The 22,803-nt window shown below is 40.1% G+C and overlaps 1 protein-coding gene and 1 long non-coding RNA gene across 5 annotated transcripts; one reads left to right on the forward strand and one right to left on the reverse strand.

Moving 5' to 3' along the window:
* The first annotated feature begins 153 nt into the window (after positions 1–153).
* Positions 154–16,374, forward strand: SMARCE1 (SWI/SNF related, matrix associated, actin dependent regulator of chromatin, subfamily e, member 1). 4 transcript variants are annotated; one of them, XM_041125065.1, is made up of 12 exons: positions 174–239; positions 1,374–1,424; positions 1,952–1,995; positions 3,535–3,623; positions 5,136–5,240; positions 7,583–7,663; positions 8,796–8,927; positions 10,497–10,668; positions 13,246–13,418; positions 14,436–14,537; positions 15,092–15,302; positions 16,147–16,374. In XM_041125065.1, the coding sequence occupies exons 4-12, from the start codon at positions 3,621–3,623 to the stop codon at positions 16,356–16,358; spliced, it is 1,191 nt and encodes a 396-aa protein (XP_040980999.1). In that variant the 5' UTR covers positions 174–239; positions 1,374–1,424; positions 1,952–1,995; positions 3,535–3,620; the 3' UTR covers positions 16,359–16,374. The 4 variants fall into 4 exon arrangements, with proteins under 4 accessions (XP_029877569.1, XP_040980999.1, XP_029877570.1 ...); XM_030021709.2 differs by lacking the exon at positions 3,535–3,623 and having other exon boundaries at positions 154–239; XM_041125064.1 differs by lacking the exons at positions 174–239; positions 3,535–3,623 and adding an exon at positions 927–949.
* LOC121233462 lies at positions 6,841–22,279 on the reverse strand. The gene is made up of 3 exons (XR_005932927.1): positions 21,175–22,279; positions 20,075–20,621; positions 6,841–6,919 (listed from the first exon to the last, which is right to left on the reverse strand). It is a non-coding gene; the product is annotated as an uncharacterized LOC121233462 (long non-coding RNA).
* Between the last annotated feature and the right edge of the window lie 524 nt (positions 22,280–22,803).

The following is a 22,803-nucleotide window of genomic DNA, read 5'->3' on the forward strand; positions in this document are numbered from 1 at the left end:
TCCGGCCTCCGCCGTCCTCGGCGGCTTGCGGGGAAGGTCTCGGCCCGTCGAAAGCTCCGAGGCGAGCAGGGCAGGCGAACCGCCTTCCCCTTAAAAACCAGCCTAGCTGCCGGCAGGCTGGAGGAGGGTGGGGGCGATGTGTCGAAAGTGCGGAGTCAGAGCGCGCAGGCGCTCTCCTCCTCCTCGCCGCCGCCCCGGCCTGGTGGGGAACAAAGGGAGCGCGGCCGCCGCCGGAGCGGGTGAGTCGGCCCGGCCCGGCCCGGCAGCTGTGGGGCGGGCAGGCAGGCAGGCCCAGGGGCACGCCGCGGCCCAGGGAACAGGCTACCTGGAGGAGGAGGAGGAGGAGGAGGAGGAGGAGGAGGGGAGGGTGAGGGGAGGGTGAGGGGGCAGGCCTCGGCCCCGGCCCCCTCCCCGTTAGCGACCGCTGGGGCTGAGGGGGGCTGCCCCCTCCGCGGGCGGTCACGGCGGGGCGAGGGGCTGCCGCGCCCGGGGAGCGGGTGTGTGTGGGGTGGGGGGGGTCTCCAGCAGCCGGCTCGGAGCTGCAGCGGCTGCCGGGTCGGGGTGCTCGGCCCTCCGCGCGGGCTCACCGGCGTCGGGAGCGCGGTGCTGCCGTGCAGCACGGGGAGGGGACGACCCCGGGGGACCCCCCGCAGCGGGCGGTGTTTTCGTGGCGGGGCGGGGGGGGACACGACAGCGGTGCTGGAGCCGCCCTTGGTCCGCGCACCCCCGGGCCCGCCTCCGTTCAAGCTCCTCTTGGACTTCACGGGCGGTCTCGTGTCGAAGAGTTTGTGCGAGTCCAAAGCCAAGCGCGTTGTTAATCAGGAATTTCAAAAGGAGGTCCGGCTTCTGCTGCCGCTTCGGTGGAGTCACTTGAAAAGAAAGGCCAGAAAAAATACTGCTTTGTTATAGCGCTATTTCCCTACACGCTGATGGGCTTGTTGCTAAAAAGGTTAAATGTGCTCGCATCCCGTGGCCTAGGATGGTGCTTCTGTCGTATTTGGTGATTTTTTTTTTTAATTTTTTTTTTTTTGTAACTTGTAAAGGAGACACTATTTAGTTTGGTCATTTATACATGAATACCAGTTTTCTGAAACAGAGTAAAATAATGGGGTATATTCTTAGTTCTTAAGGGGAAAAATATATATACTGAAAACCTTTAATATGAAGATGGCATAAACCTGAGTGTTATTTCACAGCTATTTAAGGCCAGATTCCATGGAAAGTATATTCATTTTTCAAAGAGACACTCTTCTGTCTTTATTTTAAAATTGGCAAGCTTTTTGGTATTCAATGGTAACTAATAATTGAAGTTTCAAAGATTCGGGGAAACAAAGGCATAATATTTAATAGCATGATATTCTTTTGTCTTTCAGAAGTACAAATATAATGTCAGGTGGCTGAAAAATTGCCTATCAAAATGTCAAGTAAGTTTTCAGTTTTTTCTTCTTTTAACTTGGTGAATTAAAGATCTGGTTCAGCAGAACCTGTTTGTGAGATAATCCTATTATTCCTTACATTAAAAGGAATGATACGAAGTGTAGTCATTTCTGACCAAACTCTTGGCCTTAAATCTTGCTGTGGCTGATTTCTGGCATGTTGTTTTCATAGGAAATCCAAATATCACAGCTTCTCTTAAATACTGTTTTGCTGCATTTTTGCTTACCCTCTTTTTAATTGATGTGCACATAAACGGATTTCATATTCTGTAGTCTTACGCCTGAATAAAAGGCTAGCAATATAGCAATGGTGTGGTCTTAAATTTTTTTCTTTCTTTTTTCTCTTGTGTTCTTTGCTTTATGCTTTTCAGTGGCAATATGCGGTCTTTGAGAGTAAGATCTCTGTCTTGTTTTTGTAAATCGCTTAATAATGTTTGCCACAGCAGATGCCTTGTAAAGAATTTGTTCAAATTTACAAGAAAAAAAAAAATTTGCTTACATTTGTATCTTAACAGAAAGGCCATCTTATGCCCCACCTCCTACCCCAGCTCCTGCAACCGTAAGTATAGTGATTTTTCTCATTAACACAGAGCTGGTAATACAGCCTTTAATAACTTACCGGAGCAATAATTACTGACTCACATCACTTTCCTCTATTGGAAACACAAACCAGTTGTATTTCATTATTAACGTGATATGCATTGTTTAAATGAATCTCTCTTTTTTTTTTTTTTTTTTTTTTTTTTTTTTTTTTTAAGCAGTTTGTGAAAGAGAAGCTGAATAAACTTGTTTCACCTTTAAGGCTAGATCCTGCAGATACTTTTCTGTAAGCAGTCAGTTGGTCTAAAATTATTCACAGTGGGTTCCAACAGTATACTGGAATATTTAAGAACAAACTGATACATTTAATTCTAAAACTTCCCACTCAACTTGTGCCCAAATCATGGGGAAACAGTGCATTTTTTTTTTTCATGTTTCTGTTGTACCTAGCTGATTCTCAGTGACATGCAGGAGTACACAAAATGCTGTTATATTGGGTCAGAATAATGAAACACTCATGATGCCAGTCTTATTCAAATTTCTTGAAATCACTGGTATTTTGGAGTCTATGGCATGAGAAATACACTTTCTAGTAAAATGGTATGGAATGACACTGAGGAAAACAGGAACAGTAGCTTTGAATCATGCCAAGTTACATTCCTGCATGTATAAAAAGGTACTGAAATACCAGTATGCTGTGGTCAGGAAAGCATTTGAAAGCAAATGCACCTCTTTTGCAGCATTCACATTTCTAAATAGCTTGCATTTTAGGAGTAACATATTCACATGAGAAAATACAAATCTTTTGTACAGAAGAAAGAGCAATGATGCTATAGTGAAATTTTTTTACCAAAGAAAATTTGAAAACTGTTATCCAATAGAGTGTCCCTGATCTCTGCGTCTGGGATGAAAACTGCAGGATGGCATTTAGATGAAATGTGATGTTTCAAATTTATTGTGCCATACTTTCCATTTAAAGAGGTTTGAAAATTATATAACGTATAAATATAAGTTTTGTTCTTATAAATTTACATAAATAAAACTTTATTTGTATAGTTTGTTCAGAGTTTTCATTTTGCACAGAACTTAATAGATTTGTGCCAGTATTAAAAGGAACATGATGGCATCTGCTCTTACAACTGGATTCCTGCATCGAGACCTGTGCACATGTGTGTGTGATTCCCTTGGGATGTAGCATGAATACAGATGTTGTTAAATGGTGTATACTGATGTGGTGGTACATTCTTTAGTCAAGTTAGAAGTCTTCAGAAGGGTAACTGAAACAAACTTCAAAACCACAACTAGTGACATGCATTACTTGTCTTTCAAGCATCTTCTGTATTATATTTTATACAGTCCTTGAGATGATAGTCTGTGCTCTGTTAATGCAAGTTATAAAAGTAGACAAATAACCTTGCTTGTTCTTCCACAGCCAGTTCCAGTTACTACAGTCAACAAAATACCAGTAGTTCTCGTAACTACAGTATTACAGCTGAAGTAAAAATTCTCCATGTAATGCAAGGTAGTTCCCTTGTAACATTTAAATCCTGTCTTGCAGAAATAAAGAATTAAGCAGACGGAGATTACAATTGTCATCTGATTTTATTGAAGAGGTGTAGTCCAACATATTCAAAACCTGTTGTTATGGTAATACAGAAAACTATAGTAAAATGGCGTCTTATTAAATAGTGAATGTGTATGTCATGATCACAGGCATACAGATTGAGTAAATGTCAACTGCTGTGACTGAGCTTAAAAAGTTTGGCAATAAAATATATATTTGAAGGCTGACTGTTAAAGCATAATTTTACTTTGTATGTTTAGAAATAAACTAACTACAGTGTGTCTACATATACTTGAAAGCTTCACAAGTTAATGTAGTTTAGCTTATAAGTTATTTTTGTTCGGTGTCTGTATTTGTCATACCTTGGTTCTTAGACTCCTGAACCTATCTGTAGAATTTTTGTAACTGTAATCTAGGATGGGTCCAGTCAGCAAATCACTTTAAAAGACTATCTAAATATGTGTTTCTTACTAGGGCCAAAGTGCTACTAAAGAGTGGGACGCTGTGCAGATAACACTTAAATGTCTAGATACGCTACAGGATCTAATGAATCCTAATGGAATGATAGGATCACCCCAGTCAGGGCTTGATCATAATTACTATTAAATAGTTGATCAATTTTTTTCCCACAAAATTCGATTGGGAAGTGGGGGATGATGGAAAAAGGCAGGAGAGACATTTATGTGAGGAGGGGAATACAGTGAACCTTCTGATACTTGATTGTATGTAGATGATAGGTAAGAGGGGGTTGTAAAGAAACTGGATTTTTTTTCTATGTTACTGAGGTGAGAACAAATCGATCCACTTCCAAGAATGAATGAAGATGTATTGGTTAACTTCTTAAATTGTCTTGGATTCAGTGATCTGTTAAGGCTTGTTTGTAGTTTCTAACCTGTAGATCTTACTGCAGTGGTTCCTCAACTCTGTCAGTCTGCAGCCTACCTCATAACAGAAGGATATCTCTGTGAATTTTCTTCTCTCCCAGTTCTCTAATCCCAGTTCCCCAAAGTATTTAGATTTTGCAAACCACTAGAAAAGTCTTCAGATACTGGTAGTGGTGCACAGATAGTGCTTTGAGAGATTTCCCACCACCCACCCCATCCCCGTTTATTGACAGTATAATGTTTGTTGGGAAGGCAGAATGATGGGAAGAAAAGCAGACAGGGGGTTTCACTGGTATATAGTAAATGTTGATACTGGCGATTCCTGCCCAATTACTGTGTGCTGCGTTGCCTTGTAAGCTTAACGCTTTGGATATGAGAGTCTGAATTACTTGGTGCCTTATGTTGGAAAATTTTATTAGCCATGAGCTGGATTTAGAGAATACTTGTTTAAATGAGTTACACAACGGAAATAAAATCACCAACTTCAGACAGAAATTTGTAGTGACACATTTGCTTAAAAATCCTGTTTCCTTAATAGGTTTATACTGGAGTAAGTTTTGTGTGTTGAGAAGATACCAACTGCTACACCTCATTTGCTTGTTTAAATTCTGGTTGCTTTTGCATGCCATATTGCAGTTCATTTTCATTTCTGTGTTTTCCTCGTTTGAGCTCATTTCTCATTCGTGTTTTTGTCTCATTTGTTTCCATCAGCAAATGCCCAGCACACCAGGGTTTGTGGGATACAATCCATACAGCCATCTGGCCTACAACAACTACAGGCTGGGAGGGAACCCGGGCACCAACAGCCGGGTCACGGTAGGAGAATCAACTATTACATCATCCAGCAAACAACAGGAATTGACCAGAAATGGCTTTAGAGTTAGGTTCTTCTGAGTCTTGGCTGCTGCCACTTCTTTATAAAAACAAAAAATTACTTCTGATTCTTATTCCCCACCCCTACCCCCTTTCCCTTTCACTCTGAAACCTTTTGCAGGAAAATGGACTGCTACTCAGCAGAGAAAAAAATGTGGTAATCACATATGATGCAGAACTCCAAAAAGACAGACTTTGTGGTCTTCAGTGACCACTGCATGCTTAGGGAAAAGTTCTATACCGTGGGTACAAATTCTTGGAGGGAGGGAACTGCTCATTTTATGAGGTTTATTGGCACAGAGATAAGGAAGAACATTTTGCAAACTGGAGATCGTCGATAGTAGTTGCATCGTACTATTGAGCCATACAAGAGATGCAAGCCTTTATTTTTCTTTCCAGTCTTAGTCTGGTAATATCTGCAAACTCCCAAGTTCAGAAATTATTTTTTCAACAAAAGTGTGATGATAGTAAAATAGAATCCTTTCATATCTTATGTACTCTGTCACTGTGTGGAAAATGGATGTTACATTCATTTTTCATGGAGTTAACAAAGTGAGATGGAGTCAAGTGATGAGAGAGGTGACAGCTGCTTTCAAATACAGATAAAGTCCTGAGCACTGGATGTAGTTAAACAAAAATAGACTGTGGAAGTGTAACATTTTCATAAGTAACACAACAGAAATAGAATAAATCCCTGATTTTTTTTTTTTTTTTAGTTTCTATAATTCTCATAACTTTAAGGTTTTTCATGTAAAACTTTCTGCCTCAAAACATCTGATTAGTTTGGAACATGATATAAAGATTTCTCAAGGAATAAATACATGGTACTTTTAATGAAGTGTACTCTTTTTATGCCTCTCAAACCTTCTTTCAAACTTCATCTATGAAGTTCATCTGGTTTGTTAAAAAGTTTAGAGAAAAGACCTTCCCCATACAAGCTGGAACTTGACTGAACGTACTGTCTGAACATACACTCTTTTCCTTATACAAGAATAAATCAGGTTTTGTCTGAGAACTTTCATTGTTTCTGTATGTCATAAGCATACACAGCCTTCTCTGCCATGCATATATCAATATATGTATGGTGTCTTTAAATTCGTGTTAATTTAAAAGCATTAAACAATTTCCGTTAATGTTTTTCAAATCCATCTGTATGTGTATATATGTATACATTTTGGTAATGCATATACCTCATGTACATTATTTATACACAATTCTGTATGCATTGTTTCATAGAGCTCCATAAATTTAGCAAAACAAAAAATACCAAGAGGAAAAATCTGAAAGCTGAATACTGAACATGAGCCTTCTTGGCCAAATACAAGTATTTGCTTATCTATGGCCGTAGTCCTGAAAAATCTTTAAACTGCTTTATATTTTTATGAAAATGCTCCCAGTTTAAATTATAGAACTCCTCGCATGTATAAGTGCTTGAAGAGTGGAGGTTTTCAGAACCTGCCTTTGACAGGGTCTAATGTTACTGCACTATTTTAGGAGAAAACCCTGTCAGGTGTTTTGTAGACTGAGGGGATAAGATGGGATGCAGCAGCTTTCCATCAGCAACAGTTAGTGCTCAGTGTCCTTTTGTTTAGTGCAAGCAATGTGCTTGACAGCATGCAAACCTAAAGGAAGATAAGAGCACAGAAGGATTATTACAAGCTAATTTAGACAATTAAGTATAGCTGGGATACAAATAATGCACACATTTACAGCTCAGTTGCATAGAGTTGTTTTCTTTTTATGATAAGTAGTTTATTTGGCTCCAAATTACCACTGACAAATTTTGCAGACAAATATGTTGCTAAAATGATTTGAAAATGAAAATATGTCTCTAACTTCATGATCTTAAACTTTCTCCCTATCTTTTTTTCACCTGTACAAGTAGCCACATTAAATTTGTCAAAACGGGTAAAATAAATTGCTCATCAGAAGTGAGAAAAACAGCCTGCTGGGATTGGTGTTCCCATGTAAATTTGTAAGCTGTGTGATTCAGTTTTAAAAATATGGAGTGCTTTGGAAGATTTATCTAGTTACTACTCTGTAAACTTACAGATAAAAGGATAAAATTAACTTGGAAAAATATTACTGTAATGAGGACCAGCTCTAGTTAGTACCTGTTCACAGTTTGGGTATTTTGGTGATGTTGCTTGCTTCTCTTGGGGGGGGCGGGGTGTGTGTGGTTTGTTTCTGTTAACTGCACAAGAATGAGTGTTTTCCAAAACTAGCGTGTATAGAAACTGTCCAGAGATCACATTAATGAATGGATTTATTCGGTTCTTTTATAGGCTTCCTCTGGTATTACCATTCCAAAGCCCCCCAAACCCCCAGACAAGCCCCTGATGCCCTACATGAGGTACAGCCGGAAGGTGGGTATACAGTGTCAAACAAGTAATAATAAAAGTTAGTGTTCATATGTGCTAACAATTAATTGCTATTATCTTAGTTTCAGCTTCTAAACTTTTACTTCTAACAGCCTGCACATTCTTTAAGGGAATTGTAAAGTACAGATGCATTGCCCTTCAGAATAAAGGCAGCAGTAGTCTGTTCATACAGTTGCCAATTTCTGGGGGGAAAAGTTTTCTCTAAAATGATAATTACTACCACTGTCTCTGCTGACAAGGATCCACCCTGCCACATTCAGCAAGTGCCTGTGACTTACTGACAGAACTTTTTTATATAAAGGAAGTATTCCTTGCGGTATACTGGGCTTGGTACAGTGCTGTAGCTGGACTGAAGAGTAGCAATGAGTGGACTTTGCATGTTCTCCTTCACCAACCTAGCCTGTGGCAACGTTTACTTCGCTATTCTATGAACTGTTTGACAGAAAGTAGGAGAGAGACTCTTGTGGAGTCTGAAATCTGATGGGGCATGGGGAGGGCATGTCAGCCTGTCTGAAGCGGGTGAGCCAGAAGGAAATTCTTCCACTTCTGGTAAAGTATCTTTACCAGCATGTCTGTCTTAGGCAAAAAACCATCAACAAAAATAAAAAAGTCAAGTGGCGCAGCAAGAAATAACACTGGCAGCTCTCTCTTTTTTTTTTTTTTTTTTTTTTTTCCCTATAAAGTTAGAAACTTTTTTGGTGGAGTCAGAACTTGTTGGAACTCAAATTGATCAGCAAGACTGAAAAATATTTTGAAATATTACTTTCTGATCTGAAAAGCTCAGTGCTCTTTATCATAATCTACTGCTGGATGTGTTTACTCAGTAGCATTTTTTTTTCCCAGAGATGCAGCGATGTGCATTTAAGAAGAGAATTAAGAGGGTTAAAGGCAATATTCTCATGAAACCAAAGCCATTTCAGCAATTGCCTGTTTCAGTAGATGGCTTCCTACTGACTTCCTGCCCCAGAAAATAATCGAGATAGTTTAGCCAGACTCATTCCTAACTTAATCCTGTTTTTCATGGTGATTCCAGAAAGAACACTGAGATGACAATATAAAATGTTTAATTTGGAAGTATTTAGATATCATTAGTAAAGCTCCAGCTGTTTCTGTTAAGGTCTGGGACCAAGTGAAGGCGTCCAATCCTGATTTGAAGTTATGGGAAATTGGCAAGATTATTGGAGGAATGTGGCGAGATCTCACTGATGAAGAGAAGCAAGAGTATTTGAATGAATATGAAGCTGAAAAGGTAAATGGAAGAAATCTGGGATGTTTATTACAGCTGATTCTTCTAGGAACTGGTCTGAGAAGAAAAATTCATCTTACCCATGCAGTGGTGTATGAGGCATTCACGAGACCCCTGTATGTAACTTAAATGGAAGTATGTCCTGACACGTCTTTTAGATTTTTTTTTTTTAAATAACTATACATCAACTGTGACTGGTCAGTTTTTAGACCTAATTCAAAATGAAGTATTTATAATTGTCGATTTTAACTGTTTAATGAATGGATTTGATTGTACAACATCAGTATTGAAAAGATTGTCTCAACACCAAAATCCTCTTTCAAAACTGGTGCTCTGCAACTACTGCTATTGTCATGAACGTGTTCATAAAAGACTTCCAGTCACGTAGGGTTTGGTTTTCATGGTGTAATCTGGTGTAACTCCACACTATGGCATAGTATTTTGTTTCTTAATAGAAAAATGCTACTACTTTTAGGGTTTTCTTGTGGCTTTGTTTTGTTTTTATTGATCTTCATGACAAAAGATGACAGCTACCTCGTGTCTGGGTTGGTAAGTGTTGAGGACCTTTACAAGACTGTTACTGTGATATTAAGGTACAAAGGGAAAATTGTCCAGCTGCTGTGTTGTGCTTAAACCTGGTAGGCATCTGAGGCTGTGTATAACCTGCTCAAATCTAAGCTGTTCTTATTCTAAAGTCAATAGAGAAGTATTCCAAAGCTGGATGCTCTTAGTTGAAAAAAAATAAAAATCAAGGAATTCTATTTTTTAACTTGGTAATTATGTTTAGATTGTAAGCTCCTTGGGGCAGGGGCCATCTTGTTTATATTTTTACAGTGCTTAGGTAGAAGGATTCCAGTCCTAATCATAAAGAAAACAAGATGTTTAGGTACTTTTAACAATATTGTAGATTATATCTCATTGCTCATTGGAAATATCTCAAGTCACTGTACAAAATCTAGACTTGGAAAATTTTAAAAGTGAGATTAAAGAAAGTAATTCAAAGGGAAAAATACTTCAAAGAACGTGAAAATAGTGATGCAGTCCTGCTACCAGGAGGAGACAGTAGTCTGGCTGCAGCATTCTGTATCGTCCCAGTGCAGGGATGGATCAAAGAACGGAAAAATCATAAGTTATTTTGAAAACTGATTCGTGACATACTGGAATAAGGAAAGAGAAGAAATCAGAATCAAAGATCTAGTTAGAACTCCAGAGAATTATTGATAATATTTTAAGTTAACTCTTTTTTTTATCTTCTCAGAGTTCATCTGATCATAAATACCTTGTTCTGAGGTGTTTGATTTTTAAATTTCAAAAAACAAAGCTATCGTAAGACTTTCCAGGTATTGAAGCTGAAATGTACTTAAAAGCCCAGCTAGTGTTTTTAAAACATGAATGACTATGGAAGAAGTCCTAATTTGTAAAAAGAAAGACTGAGATAATATGGTCATTTGTGTATCAGCCAGATGATGCAAAATAGCTTTGTATAACTACAATTTGGGTTATACAGGCTACAGTTATGTCAAGTCTGAAATCGTCCAATGGTGCAATCAAACAATATTGGTCACATTTCAGATAGAGTACAATGAGTCCATGAAGGCCTACCATAATTCTCCTGCATACCTTGCCTACATCAATGCAAAAAGTCGTGCTGAGGCTGCATTGGAAGAAGAAAGCCGACAAAGGCAGTCACGCATGGAGAAGGGTGAACCTTACATGAGTATACAGCCAGCAGAAGATCCAGATGGTAAGCAGAAAGGAATTTGTATGCACATCCAGTAAGACAGTCTCATTACAGGACTGACAGTATAGAGAAACAGACACCAGATACGGAAAACTAACAGTGTACAATTTTCACAATGCTTAACGTGACTTCCTTTCTATTTTGGTACCTTTAATAGTGATTTTCATTACTACATTTTATTTCATACAGCTAACAGCTGACTTTGTCTTGTTTCCAAAAACTAAGGTGGCAAGCCAGTGGCAAAAGTTATTCCAACCCTTAATTATGTGTGAAGTAATGCTTACAGTTCAAAACAAATAAGTCTGCTTAAAGGTCTGTAATGGCTTTAACATACGCATTATAAAAGGCTTAGATGAGTGATTTAATCCAGCTTGAATGGAATTTTGTGCTTTATTACCAGAAGCACATAATTCTGACAGGTAGAGTTCTGGTATGATTAAGAGCACCTGAACTTTGAACGTGTTCAACAGCTGTCATTTGAGATTGTTTAGAAAGTAAGTTACCCTTGCTGTTGACAAGTTGATGAGAAAATTCTGAAAGTTTACTTGAGTGCAAGGAAATGCACCCCACCCAGTGGGAAAACTCAGACACATGCACCTAATGTCTACTTTTAAATTCATGACCAAATACTTGTTGAAACCTGAGGGTGAAAAATGTACTCAGTTACACCCTTCTTTTTTTTTCTTCCACCTTGTAAAAGCACACCCTTGAGATAAAGCTCATGACAAACAGCACTTTCCCCAGTGTGGGATAACTGCAAAATTTATGTAAATATATTTAGTGTTCCAGTAGCTGGCATTCTGGGACTTCAGATTCTGTTCTGTGCTACCTGGGCCAAATGAACTCAGCCAGAACCAGCAGCCCTAGGCCCTGAGTTGCATTGGTTTACACCTGGGACAAAACAGCAAGTTATTTTCTGTGACAGAAATGTTGCTTCTGTCCAGTCCTGCATGTCATTAAGATCAAGAACTTTTAGCATAAAAGGAATCTTACTAAGAGGACAAAGGCACAACTTTAAGGATACAAATATGCTTAATACTTTCGTCTCTTGCAAATCTTGCACCATTTTTCTCTTTTTGCTTCATTTAATCAGATACCTGAATGAGAAATTGAACATAACGCTTTTAAATAAAGGAGGCAGCAACTTTCATTAAACTAGTTATCTTCTTTGGTAATATTTTCTGGCATGATATGTTGGGATTCTCCTTAAGATTTCTGTGAATAGTTAGAAAGTAATCTCCATTAAGAAGACTTGATATAAAATTAATTCAACTTCCGGGCTTTTCTTCATGACATCATTCTGGAAGATCATTCATACTTGTTGCTTAACTGATTTTAATACTCAACTAAATATGAAATATACTCACAGAAGTTTCTTGTAAGTTTGTTTCCTCATCAATACTTAATGCTATTTAATTACTGTGCTTTAAATTCTAATTAGTTTGACTTGAATTTTTTTGAGTCTGTTTTGTAAGTAGGTGCTTGATACCAAAAGTGCAGACTGTCTTGATTTTTATGTTGAAAGGGTTTGCCTGCTTTCTTTGAAGAAATACAGAAAAAATAGGAAGACTTCTGTCTTCTGTGGGCTGGAAGCTTTTTGAGTGCTGCTAGATATAGGAAAGAAAACGTTATTTAGTCCTGCTTTGTAGCATCAAACTGAATTTTACTTCTAAAATGAGTACCTAGTACAGTCCATAATGCTGTAGTTCATGTTAAATTCTGTGACTAGATTAAAATTGTCAAAGTTCAGAATCTTGCCATAAATTGGAAGCTCTTTTAATTTGATTGGAAAGAATAAAAAATCCTTGACCTGAAATATTCTTAGATCTTTGTAGTTAATCCTCTAGATGCATGTCAGACAAGACAGTTTAGTTCCTTTTCAGCTTCCTTTAATTTCTTTTCTCTGCAAGAAGCTTATAAGGAGACCAGCACTTGACCTGTGTGTTTATGTACTTTTTCTCTTGAAGAGTATTTTTTTTTTCAGTAATTGTTATTTAGAGAACTGCATTTACTAAAAAAAAAAAAAAAATTAAAAAAAATTGAATACTCTTAGTACATTACTGTGAATTTTCAGTGATGAGTAAACATGTATCACTGCTTCATGCTTTCATTCCTCAGTGTTTAAAAAAAATAAGTCTTTTTGATCCATGCTACAAAGCTTATTTATAAAGGAGTCACTCTCCTGTTGGTATTTTGCACTAGATATTGTTCTGGTAACATGATTAATCAGAAATGTTTGGGGTTTTTTTATTTGGTGTATTAATAGTCACTCTTACTCTGGAAACGTGTAAAGCAACACAGTAAATAACTAGGTCAATCCAAATTTCGGATGTGGGAAATGCATGTGAAATCATAGCTGTTACAGCTATGCCAGGGTAAATGGTGTTCTATTGTCATATTGTCTCTTTTTTCTGGTCACCTGATGTTCTGTATTTGTTAGTATGAACATTGTGACATGACAGCAACTGGCGTTAGGGTTTTTATTTTGGTTTTAACTAGCAGTAATGTGGGTACAGTGTGTTTAGACTTGGTATTCATTTTGTGGAATTAAAGCAGTTACACTTAAAACTCTTGTTTCAGATTACGACGATGGATTTTCTATGAAGCACACAGCCACAGCTCGTTTCCAAAGAAACCATCGTCTCATCAGTGAGATACTGAGTGAAAGTGTGGTGCCCGATGTCCGCTCTGTTGTCACTACAGCTAGAATGCAAGTTCTTAAACGCCAGGTTCAGTCTTTAATGGTTCATCAGGTAAAGATAAATGATATGAAGGCTAAAACATAATGGTGTTGGGCTGTACTCCAAGTCTCGGATCATTTGATCATCTACATGATTATTCTTGTTGGGTGTCAATGTTCTGTACGCTCAAATAGCTGATCTCTGGGTTTTCTTGGGAGTTGCAAGATGCAAGACTTCACCTTCCGTGCTGTTTTGTTATTGAGAATAATGTTAAACTGTATTTTGTTCTTTAGGATATCTTAAGTATTAATTCCATAGCTCTTCATTATTATACATAACCCTTCTGTATGTAGTGTCAGTAAGTCTTCTGTTTAATAGGTACTGGTAGAGTTGTGACTTTTGGCTAGCTTATGACTCATAATCTTGTTTGTAACAATTCTTTATTATAGTAAATTGTATTGTAACATTTTTCATTGGAAGTTAAATGCATACAGGGAAATATAGTGAGGTCACACTTGCACATTTCACCTAGCTTTGACTGGGCACATGCCTGTATTTTCCAAACATGCATGTTAACAAAAGAACCCTGTGAGTATAGTCAGTGTACATGTAGGTGAAGAAAACTGAGACACCAGAATTAGATAGAGATTTGTTGCTTTTTTTTAATTAACAAAAGAAGATTTGGAGGATGGACAGGAGTGGTATCCCTTCTTTCCTTTGAACTGTGGTCTTTCTGCATTAGAGAATGTAATTGATTTGTTGTGTGTGTATATATACCTATGGGGTGTATAATATGAAAGAAAATGTGTAGATTTTATGCTGGAAGGTTCACCTCAAGTACATACTGTTCTTCATTTATAATATGCCTAGCCAATCCTGAATTACTGCATAGACCCATTTATTGTTCATACTTTTCAATATGAACTTCTTAGCTATTGGGTATTGGATCAAGGCAGGCATAAGGATGTTTATATATTATATGGGTACATTTTAAAATATTGGTCTAAATATTTTGTACATAGCTGTAAACGTTGTCCAGTTCTTCAGATGACTGCATAGTAAAGTTCTTCCCATTTATTTCATTTCCAGCGTAAACTAGAAGCTGAGCTTCTGCAAATTGAAGAGCGTCACCAGGAAAAGAAGAGGAAGTTTTTGGAAAGCACAGAATCCTTTAACAACGAGCTTAAAAGGGTACAACTCTCCCTTTTCTCCACTTATTCTGAGGAATCTGCTAGTTACCCGTTTGTACAAATGCTCTACCTGCTTCTGTTTAGTTCTGTATTCAATTATGTATAATTACACAACTGATGATGGCAGTGTCCTAGCATGTGGGTGTTAGAAAGCACGCGGTATTTGTATTATTTCCTACTCCTTCAGTGACCTTTAGTGGTGACATTCAGCCAGTACAGTTTAAAAGTGCCTTCAGGCTTGACTGGTTGAGCTCACTAGAGAGCAGCACAAGGAAGTTGGCCTAAAGCCACTATGGAGACCATACTGCTCTGTCCTTGACTGTGTGCAAATAACAAAGTTTAGGTTGTTTATTTATCCCCCCTTTTCTTTGTGTGTGTGTAATATGTTTCTATCTCCCTCCCTAGTTACTGAAGCTTTTAATACAAACTTTGTCAAATAAAAAGAATTATGCTGCCTGTAGAAATACTGAACTCATAATTGGGTTTTACTGATGTTTTGTTTTTCAATGTAACTGAGGTAGTAAAAGAGCTCTCTTTTTTGTTTGTTTTTGCTAGTTATGCAGTTTGAAGGTGGAAGTGGACATGGAAAAAATTGCAGCTGAAATTGCTCAAGCTGAGGAACAGGCTCGCAAGAGGCAGGAGGAAAGGGAAAAAGAAGCAGCTGAGCAAGCTGAACGCAGTCAAAATAATATAGCAGCTGAGGAAGAACAGGCAGCTAACAAGATAGAGGAGAAGAAAGAAGAGGAGAGTGCTCCAATGGAGACAGGTAACTGCATTCGAAGACCAGCTTCAGAATCCTCAAAGGATCAGCATTAAAGTACCTCTGTAGACGCTCAGCCTTAGCCAGGAGGAGTGCCCTGTATTTTTGCTGTTAGTAGGAAGGAAGGCTTCAGAAGAACAATATTCAGAATAGTTCTGAATTAACTTCATCTTGGTGACCACAGGTGTTTGCTGGCTTCTCATTAAGTTGCTCCTTTTTAAAAGGGGAGAGGGTAAGATACCACAAAGCCCTATGTAATGCTTTGTGTGTAATGTGCCCAAGGGGGAAAAAAAAGGCACTTTCTAAACCTAACTCACCTTTTAGACATTGGTTAGCTAGGAGCAACTGAGAGTGTTTCCTTGTCCCAGTGTCAGCGTCTAGCAAGGATGATAGAACAGCACTTCTTTCCATGCTGCTCTTACAAGCTGATTTGCAGGCTTTTGGTATTCTGTACAGTGACATTAGAAAATACTGTTGTGTTTAAAAGAATCAGTGGCTAATATCTCAGTGAGTCATTGCCATAGCAGCATGAGCATAAGGGAAAGGGGACCAAGGAGTTTGAATTCTAGTGCTTTTGGTTTAACAAGGCACATAGCTTTCTTGTGGCTAGAGTTCTGAGGACAGGCAGCTGCAGGTGACTTTCAAGGATGCTGTGTGGCAGGACCATGTACATCCAGAGCACTGAGAGGTCTTTCAGAGCTGTGCCTGTTACTGCATATGCTAAGTGACAGAAATAACTGCTGTGGAGTACTCGGATTTATTACAGATTCTGTTTTTTCCTAAATTCTAATTGCACAACCTAAATAAATGTATTGGCATGTAAATGACACTGAGACATATCTTATTACAGAAGAGCCTCACCCAGAAGAGAGCACAGAAAACCAGCAGAACGGTGAAGAAGGAACATCTACCCCAGACGATAAGGAGAGTGGCCAAGAAGGGGTTGATAGCACTGCAGAGGAGGGAACCAGTGATAGCAACACTGGTTCAGAGAGCAATAGCGCGACAGTTGAAGAGCCTCCTGCAGACCCTATCACTGAGGATAGTGAGAAGAAAGAATAAATAATGACTCATTTCATGTGTCTCTTTTTAATGAAGTACTGTTTTGATTTCAAAATGTGCTACACGGCTTTTGTATCTTCCTTGCCTGTATCAATTGTCTCCAAAGGACACTGGGTTTTAATAATGTCAGATTATCAGCACAGCGACATAAAGAGGCCTTTAGAGACAAAGGGGATCTTGCAGCAGACAGAAAAGAAAACCTCATGTGTCTAAACACAGCTGTTACAATATGGAGAGGTACTTACTATTGCTTGGGATTTCTTCCCTAGAAAGATAAGCATTGGGTTTGGTTTTTGTATTAGAAATCAGGCCTTCTCCCTTTCTTCTAGTTACATGACAACAGTGAAAATGTAGTTGTTCTCAAAGGCCCTTCTTGTTCATTTGTGGCTGAGGTGAGATGCGGATGTGTCACCTCTCTGCCGTAGCCCTCCTGACCTGGCTTTACTGAGGGGCTGCCTCTGCCCCAACATCTGGTTAGTGCAGCATGAAGTCTGCAGCTGGGACGCTAGTGCTGTGGCCATGGAGGCTGATGAAGTAGCACAGCTGAGAAATGTGGTTAATGGCACTTGCTTTCTAGAGAGGTCAGAGTGTTACTGAGGCGTCTTAAAGTTGACATTAGTATTAAGCAAAGACATGATGCCTGTACTGGTATCACCTAGAGCATCTCCTTCATCTAACAAAACCAAAAAAACCCACAGCAGTCTAGCACGTGTTGCCACCACTGCTTCAGTTCTTGCCAGTGAGGACGTTTACTGCAGCTGCCCATTCTTTGCTTTTACAGAAAGCGTTCAAGTACTCAAGAGTAGTGCTCCTAAATAAGGCTGAAAGACTTGTCCGGGGGGGGGTGTGTAATCTTTTTTATGTTTTACAGAGTAGCTGTTCTACAGCGATGAAAACTTGCTCATGTTCTGCATGCAGCATTTCAGGAGATATATTTCCAAAGGACTGAGTATAGTCTTCTTGAGGTAAACCACATATCTTGGGATTTTTTCTGTGATGCAGGATTCTTTTCAACAACAGTCTTTGCTTTTCTTTACCATTTAACTCCTGTATTTGCTACTATGATATCCTGGTATGATCTCAGCCAGAGATATGGCAAACTACAAAGGAGGAGAGCATTTAAATACATACATGTTCTCTGAGCAGGCAGTCACTAATATGGCACAAATGGTAAAAAATAGTAGTTTTGCTTGCCATGAGCTTCCAAAACCTCTGGGAACTCTACAAATGTACTGAAAAGGCCACATTTTGCCCTATATAAGCAGAAGCCCTACTGAAGAAAAGAATACACTTGATTGCAACAAGAGATACAAGCCGTTCCATGACTTTACAAGAGAACACATGATGGATATGCTTCAGTAAACTAGTATGTTTTTACAGAATAGTGGGTATATCGGATGGTAATGTTTTTTAAATCCTTTTGGTCTTTTTTTAAAATGGTTTAAAAATAATAAAATCCAACATGTTTGTTTTTTTTAAACTTACAGTGGTCTGGTTCTTGTCTTTTAAGGTAATGCCTGTATTTGATTTAGGGCTTTCATCAGCCGTTCTCCATTTTAAGCCCAGAGGAGGATAAAACCGAGGAATTCATTACTGAAATACACTACATACAAAAAGTTATGCTGCAAAAGCACTTTGAAAACCAAAGTAAAAATTCCAGAGTTGCTCTAAGCTTTTGCTGAAATGCTGGCTCTCTCTAGAAAGATCTCTGATCATGGCTGTTGAATTTAAAAGCCAATGAATGGGAGAATTTGTAGAGGAAATAGTGCAAGTATTAGTAAGCTTGTAGTCTCTTTGCCTGTGAGCTTTTAACCACTTTCCTCCAATCTATCAGAAATAATTTTCATGCTACTTTAAGCCAAGTAAAATTTCCTACCTAAAGGGCTGAGAGGTTGGAATTTACAAAAAGTATTATAGTTGCAAGACACAGAGAGGAAGATGCAATTGTCCAAATACTTAATATCTGAAGCCAACTTTCTCTGCTGATTAACTGTTTTGCATTCTCCCTGAGTTCACAAGATTTCATGAGCTGATTTGGGCCTTTATTTCTGCTTGGAAGCAGTTATTAAATCAGGCACTCGTACACGCACTAAACAGCTTCTTCAGAGTCTCTGCCTCATAGTTTACAATTTCATTTCATACTCCAAGTAAACCTTTCGGCAGTTGGTGCTAAGTGGAAGTTCCTTGTTCAAGTGCCTGCTCTAGTTCTTAGAGTGTGCTGGTTTTTCTATGCAATAGTATAATTTAGTGTAATTCTAGAGAATAATTTAAATGCTTACTGTAGATATTAAGACTATCACCCCCCTGAACAAATGCGTGCCAGGCTCTGCACTGCACCTTCTTTTCCCCAGTGGGCAAATCTGAACGTGCCTGTTCAGGTGCTGAAGGAGAACGTAGATGTGGACAATCAAATCAATTCCTACAGACAAGGTTACAGCTTACTCACATCTGCAAACACGCGGTCACTTTTATCTGCCAGTGACTGCTGCTGAAAGGATTGTTGCAAAACACAATAGAAATCAGGAAGAAAATTACCAATGGCAGCCTTCCTCTGATGAGCACTGTCACACAATGAGATACGTACGTGGGAAGGCTTGTATTTTCCTCATCTTTTAAGTAAAAGTAGGAGTTCCGATACTAACGTGTTTTTTGGCAAAGGTGGACACAAAAAGAACCCTCTTATGAGGAAACAGAAACCACGGCTGCTCCTTAATTTGGGTTTTAAAAAATGGAAGCAGTGAAACCTGCTTAAAAATTAAAGTAATTTTAAATTCAAAATTTCAGTTTCTTGGAAGAGTGAGCAAGTTGTTCTTGCTATTATGTTTAAGCACTTGCAGTTGTACTAGTTAAACTGCATTTTAGGAGTTTCCATTTCCAGCAATTAAAAGGATTGCTTTTAGAAAAATACATCTTGAGGAAGCTAATGGAAGTGGTATTCCCATCAGCTGAGCTCCCTTTAACAAAGCATTTTGACAATACAGAGATTGCTTTACATCTTGAGCTACACATCTGAAGATCTATTTACTGCATTTTGCTATTTTGAAAAATAATTTTCTTGAGTGATTGTTCCTGCCAACATAAAGCTTTGATTTCTTAAATGATACCAGCTGCTGCCTGGACTGGGGGCCTGACCACACAGGGGCTCAGGTGGAGTCGGTTGGTGCAGGAGCAGGAGGAGACTCTGCACCTCCGGTGCTGCAAACGCTGCTTGTGCAACAGCTTTTACCTGTGCAACAGCCTTGGGTTTTGAAGGCCGTCTGTGCTTTTCATCTGCTACCTATTCTCAAGGTGTATGTAAATAACAGTAATTATTGGCAAAGACAGGGTGTGTTGCAGCTAAGGGTGTGTACCCAAATGAGTAGGTGTCATCTTCAAGGGTAAAATATCTTCTCTGAGCACATGAAGACCTCCTGAACAAATGCCCAGCAGGCACCGTTTGAACACTGACCAGCCCCTGTGGTGCCGGCAGAGCTGCCCGCAAGGGACATGAGCATCAGGGACCAGGTGCAGGAGAGGGACCTCCTCAAGAGACCGGCCTTGCGAGAAACCCGGCTCCTTTGCACGCTCCTGCCGCAGCCCTTTCTCAGCCCCGCTGCTCCTTGGGCTGCAGCCGGGACCAGGAGCCCGATGCCTGCTTGACACCCACGGCTCGCTGGCTACCAACGCCTCCGACAGAGAGCAGCTAACTGGAGCTCCTGATGAGCCAGCACGCCCACCTGGAGGTCCTCAGCAGGACCCGAAACCCTCCCACGAGGAAGATGGAGCAGATACAGCCCAACAGCTTGTTGTGCCGTTGCTGCTGGGCTCGCTGGAGTTGGCCGTCTGCTTCCTCCGTTTCTTGTGTGCTTCGTTTGGCAAGTGGGTGCAAGCTCCTGGACCCCTGGGGCTCCTTCTTCCTCCAGCTGTGGTGGGGGTGCCCTGGCTCCTCCCGTGGGGGGGTAGATGTGGGCGCAGGCCGGTGATCCGGGGTGGTGTGGGGACCGCTGAGGGTGCCTGTACTGCTGGAGGCAGAGGACAGGGGTCCCCTCTGGGGGGGCTGAGCCATCTCCCGTGGGGTGCCTGGGAGCTGGGGAGTCTCCCACACCCACAGGGGACTGACAAGGAAATGAAGAGGCAAATCCAAAACATTGCATCGTGGCGAGGGAGTTGTTTTCTTCAGTTTGTTTTTCTCTTCAAGAAAAACCAGGCTTTTTTTGAGAGTCTGACTCATGCTTTGTGACCTCTGACATCACCACGGCTCTGCTGTTTGCTGTTTGGTTTGTTCTGCAGGTAAAATCAAGTAGGCAAAGGTTCTCTTCTGTATTGGGTAGTTCTCAAAAATATGCTTTTATCTCACCACAAAAATACACTTAGTAAAAGTTATTAAGAAGCCTGGGTTAAAAAAGATTGCTCTAAAGTTTTTTTTTTGTTTTGGGGATTTTTTTGCATTAATGTAACTGTTAGATTTTTATCATCCCAAAAACCTTCTGACCTACAAAACTGAAATATAACAACAGGTACATAGCATGGAGCAGGCCCCAAAGGGTAAATATTGAAAGGTATTTAGATGTTAAAATACAAACCAGGCACCTTGTGAGATTGTTCAAAAGCAATTTGACAGGCAAAGTCCTTCACTCCTAGAGGAATCCAGAGGACTTTTAGCTTCTTAAGAGCTTTATGCACCTAAATACCCTTTCAAAGGACTAACCTACATACGTGATTGAGGTTAGCTTCCTGTGAAAGACAAAAGTCTCATGTTTGTGTAGCAGCTAAACTTTAGGGGCGGGGGGGGAAGCTTCTGGAGGAACTAAACAAGGGTTTAAAAAAAAATAATCACCTGTGCTTCATGCGGGATAGTCTTGCAAAGCTAATCTGCTTCAAGCAAAGTGAGGACTTCAACTGTAGAAGCTGTGCTTACATAAAGGATTATTCCTATGATAGACAGAAATAAAACAGATTAATAGAGCTTTAGAGGGATAAAATATCAAAGTAAAACCAAACCCTGGTACAGATGGGAGGCCACGGCAGCTTGCTGTATGGAAGGAAAGAGGAGCTGCCCTTCAAAGCATTGTGTTGCACTGATGCACAGCAGCTTTGAGCAGAAGTGGGAAAACCCTGTTTCCCCCTTAACCTCGGGGCAGGTGGAGCCGGTCTAGAGCCCTGCGAGGGGAGGTTAACCCCGAGACACGCACACTTGTGTGGCGATAAACCTGGGAGTGAGGGAGCTTCGGAGAAGGGGGGATGTGTTGATGACCACTATGTTTTCCTGGGCTATGGGGAGCCGGGTTCAGACCCTCTCTCTGCCCAGTTCAAAGCAGGCATTTGATGAGGTCTCTCACCTGTCCCGCGGTGTGTCTTCTCATTTCTCACCAGCTATAAGTACTCCACTTGCAGACCAGCTTCTGTGCCTACCCTGTCTCAAGGAGTCAGTGATGGTTTATTTCTCCTTTTCTTCCTCCCAGGCTTTGTCCTAAACTCCCAGCTAGGCAGGCTTTGCTTTTCATTTAAAAAGAAAAAAAAGCTATTTTGGATTTTTTCTCAATTTAGCAAAGGCTACTTAAACAAAATGCCTTCAGATCGGCCATCAGTCTAAAAACCCTGTGCTGACACAGGGCTGTTAAGACTGCACTGTCCTTGCTCTGCTCCTTTGCTTACCTCTCCTTCCATCCTTTGAACTGGAAAGCGTTCCCAGCAGTCCTAACTGCTGCAATATTGAGAAAAATACTCCTCATCACCGATTCAAGACGAGGATTGGTGCAGGTTATGTGCTTGCCGAGGTGGATGAGCTGGAACGAGCGCTGCCACCAGGAGTCCCTCTTACCCTCCCTGCCACCGCCTGCCTGCAGACACATTGAAAAACACACGGTCTTACCCTTGGTTGCAAATTGCTAGTAGTTCTTACTCTTTTTTTGTATCTAGTAAGTGCCACCCAGCAGCAGCAGTATTTGTTGTAGCACATGTTTTTTATGACTGTGATCAGGGCTTCAAACTACGCAATTATCCAGGCTGTGAATTCAGCTCCCCCCACCTTGTAAGGCTGCTGGTTATGCCAATGCATCATGCAATGCATGCAAACTGACTTACTTGCATGCCTCCGTTTACAACTGTGAGAGGCAGTTATGGGTTTCTAGCTTCACATAGATTATGGCAAATAGAAATGAAAAGCATTAAAAAGAACTTGGAATCTATCTTTTCTTCTTCCAACTTTCTAACAAGAAAAAGCGGTAGCAAAAAATGCTTCATTTGTGACAAAGGGATCCCTTGGAAGAATCCTGTGCCTGGGGCACTGAGAAAGGTTGTTTACAGACAAGATAACCTTGTAAGGAAATGGGGAGAAGTGCTTTCCTGGAGTGTAGGTGAAGCTTTAGGTGGTATATGCCATGGGGAAGGCTCAGGCTTCTAGCACTGTCTGCATGAAAGCACTGCTGGATGGTGGTTTGAGTGAGTCTCTCCATGTCTTGTACCA

This window comes from Aquila chrysaetos, chromosome 8 (genome assembly GCF_900496995.4).
Source record: "Aquila chrysaetos chrysaetos chromosome 8, bAquChr1.4, whole genome shotgun sequence".
NCBI lineage: Eukaryota > Metazoa > Chordata > Aves > Accipitriformes > Accipitridae > Aquila > Aquila chrysaetos.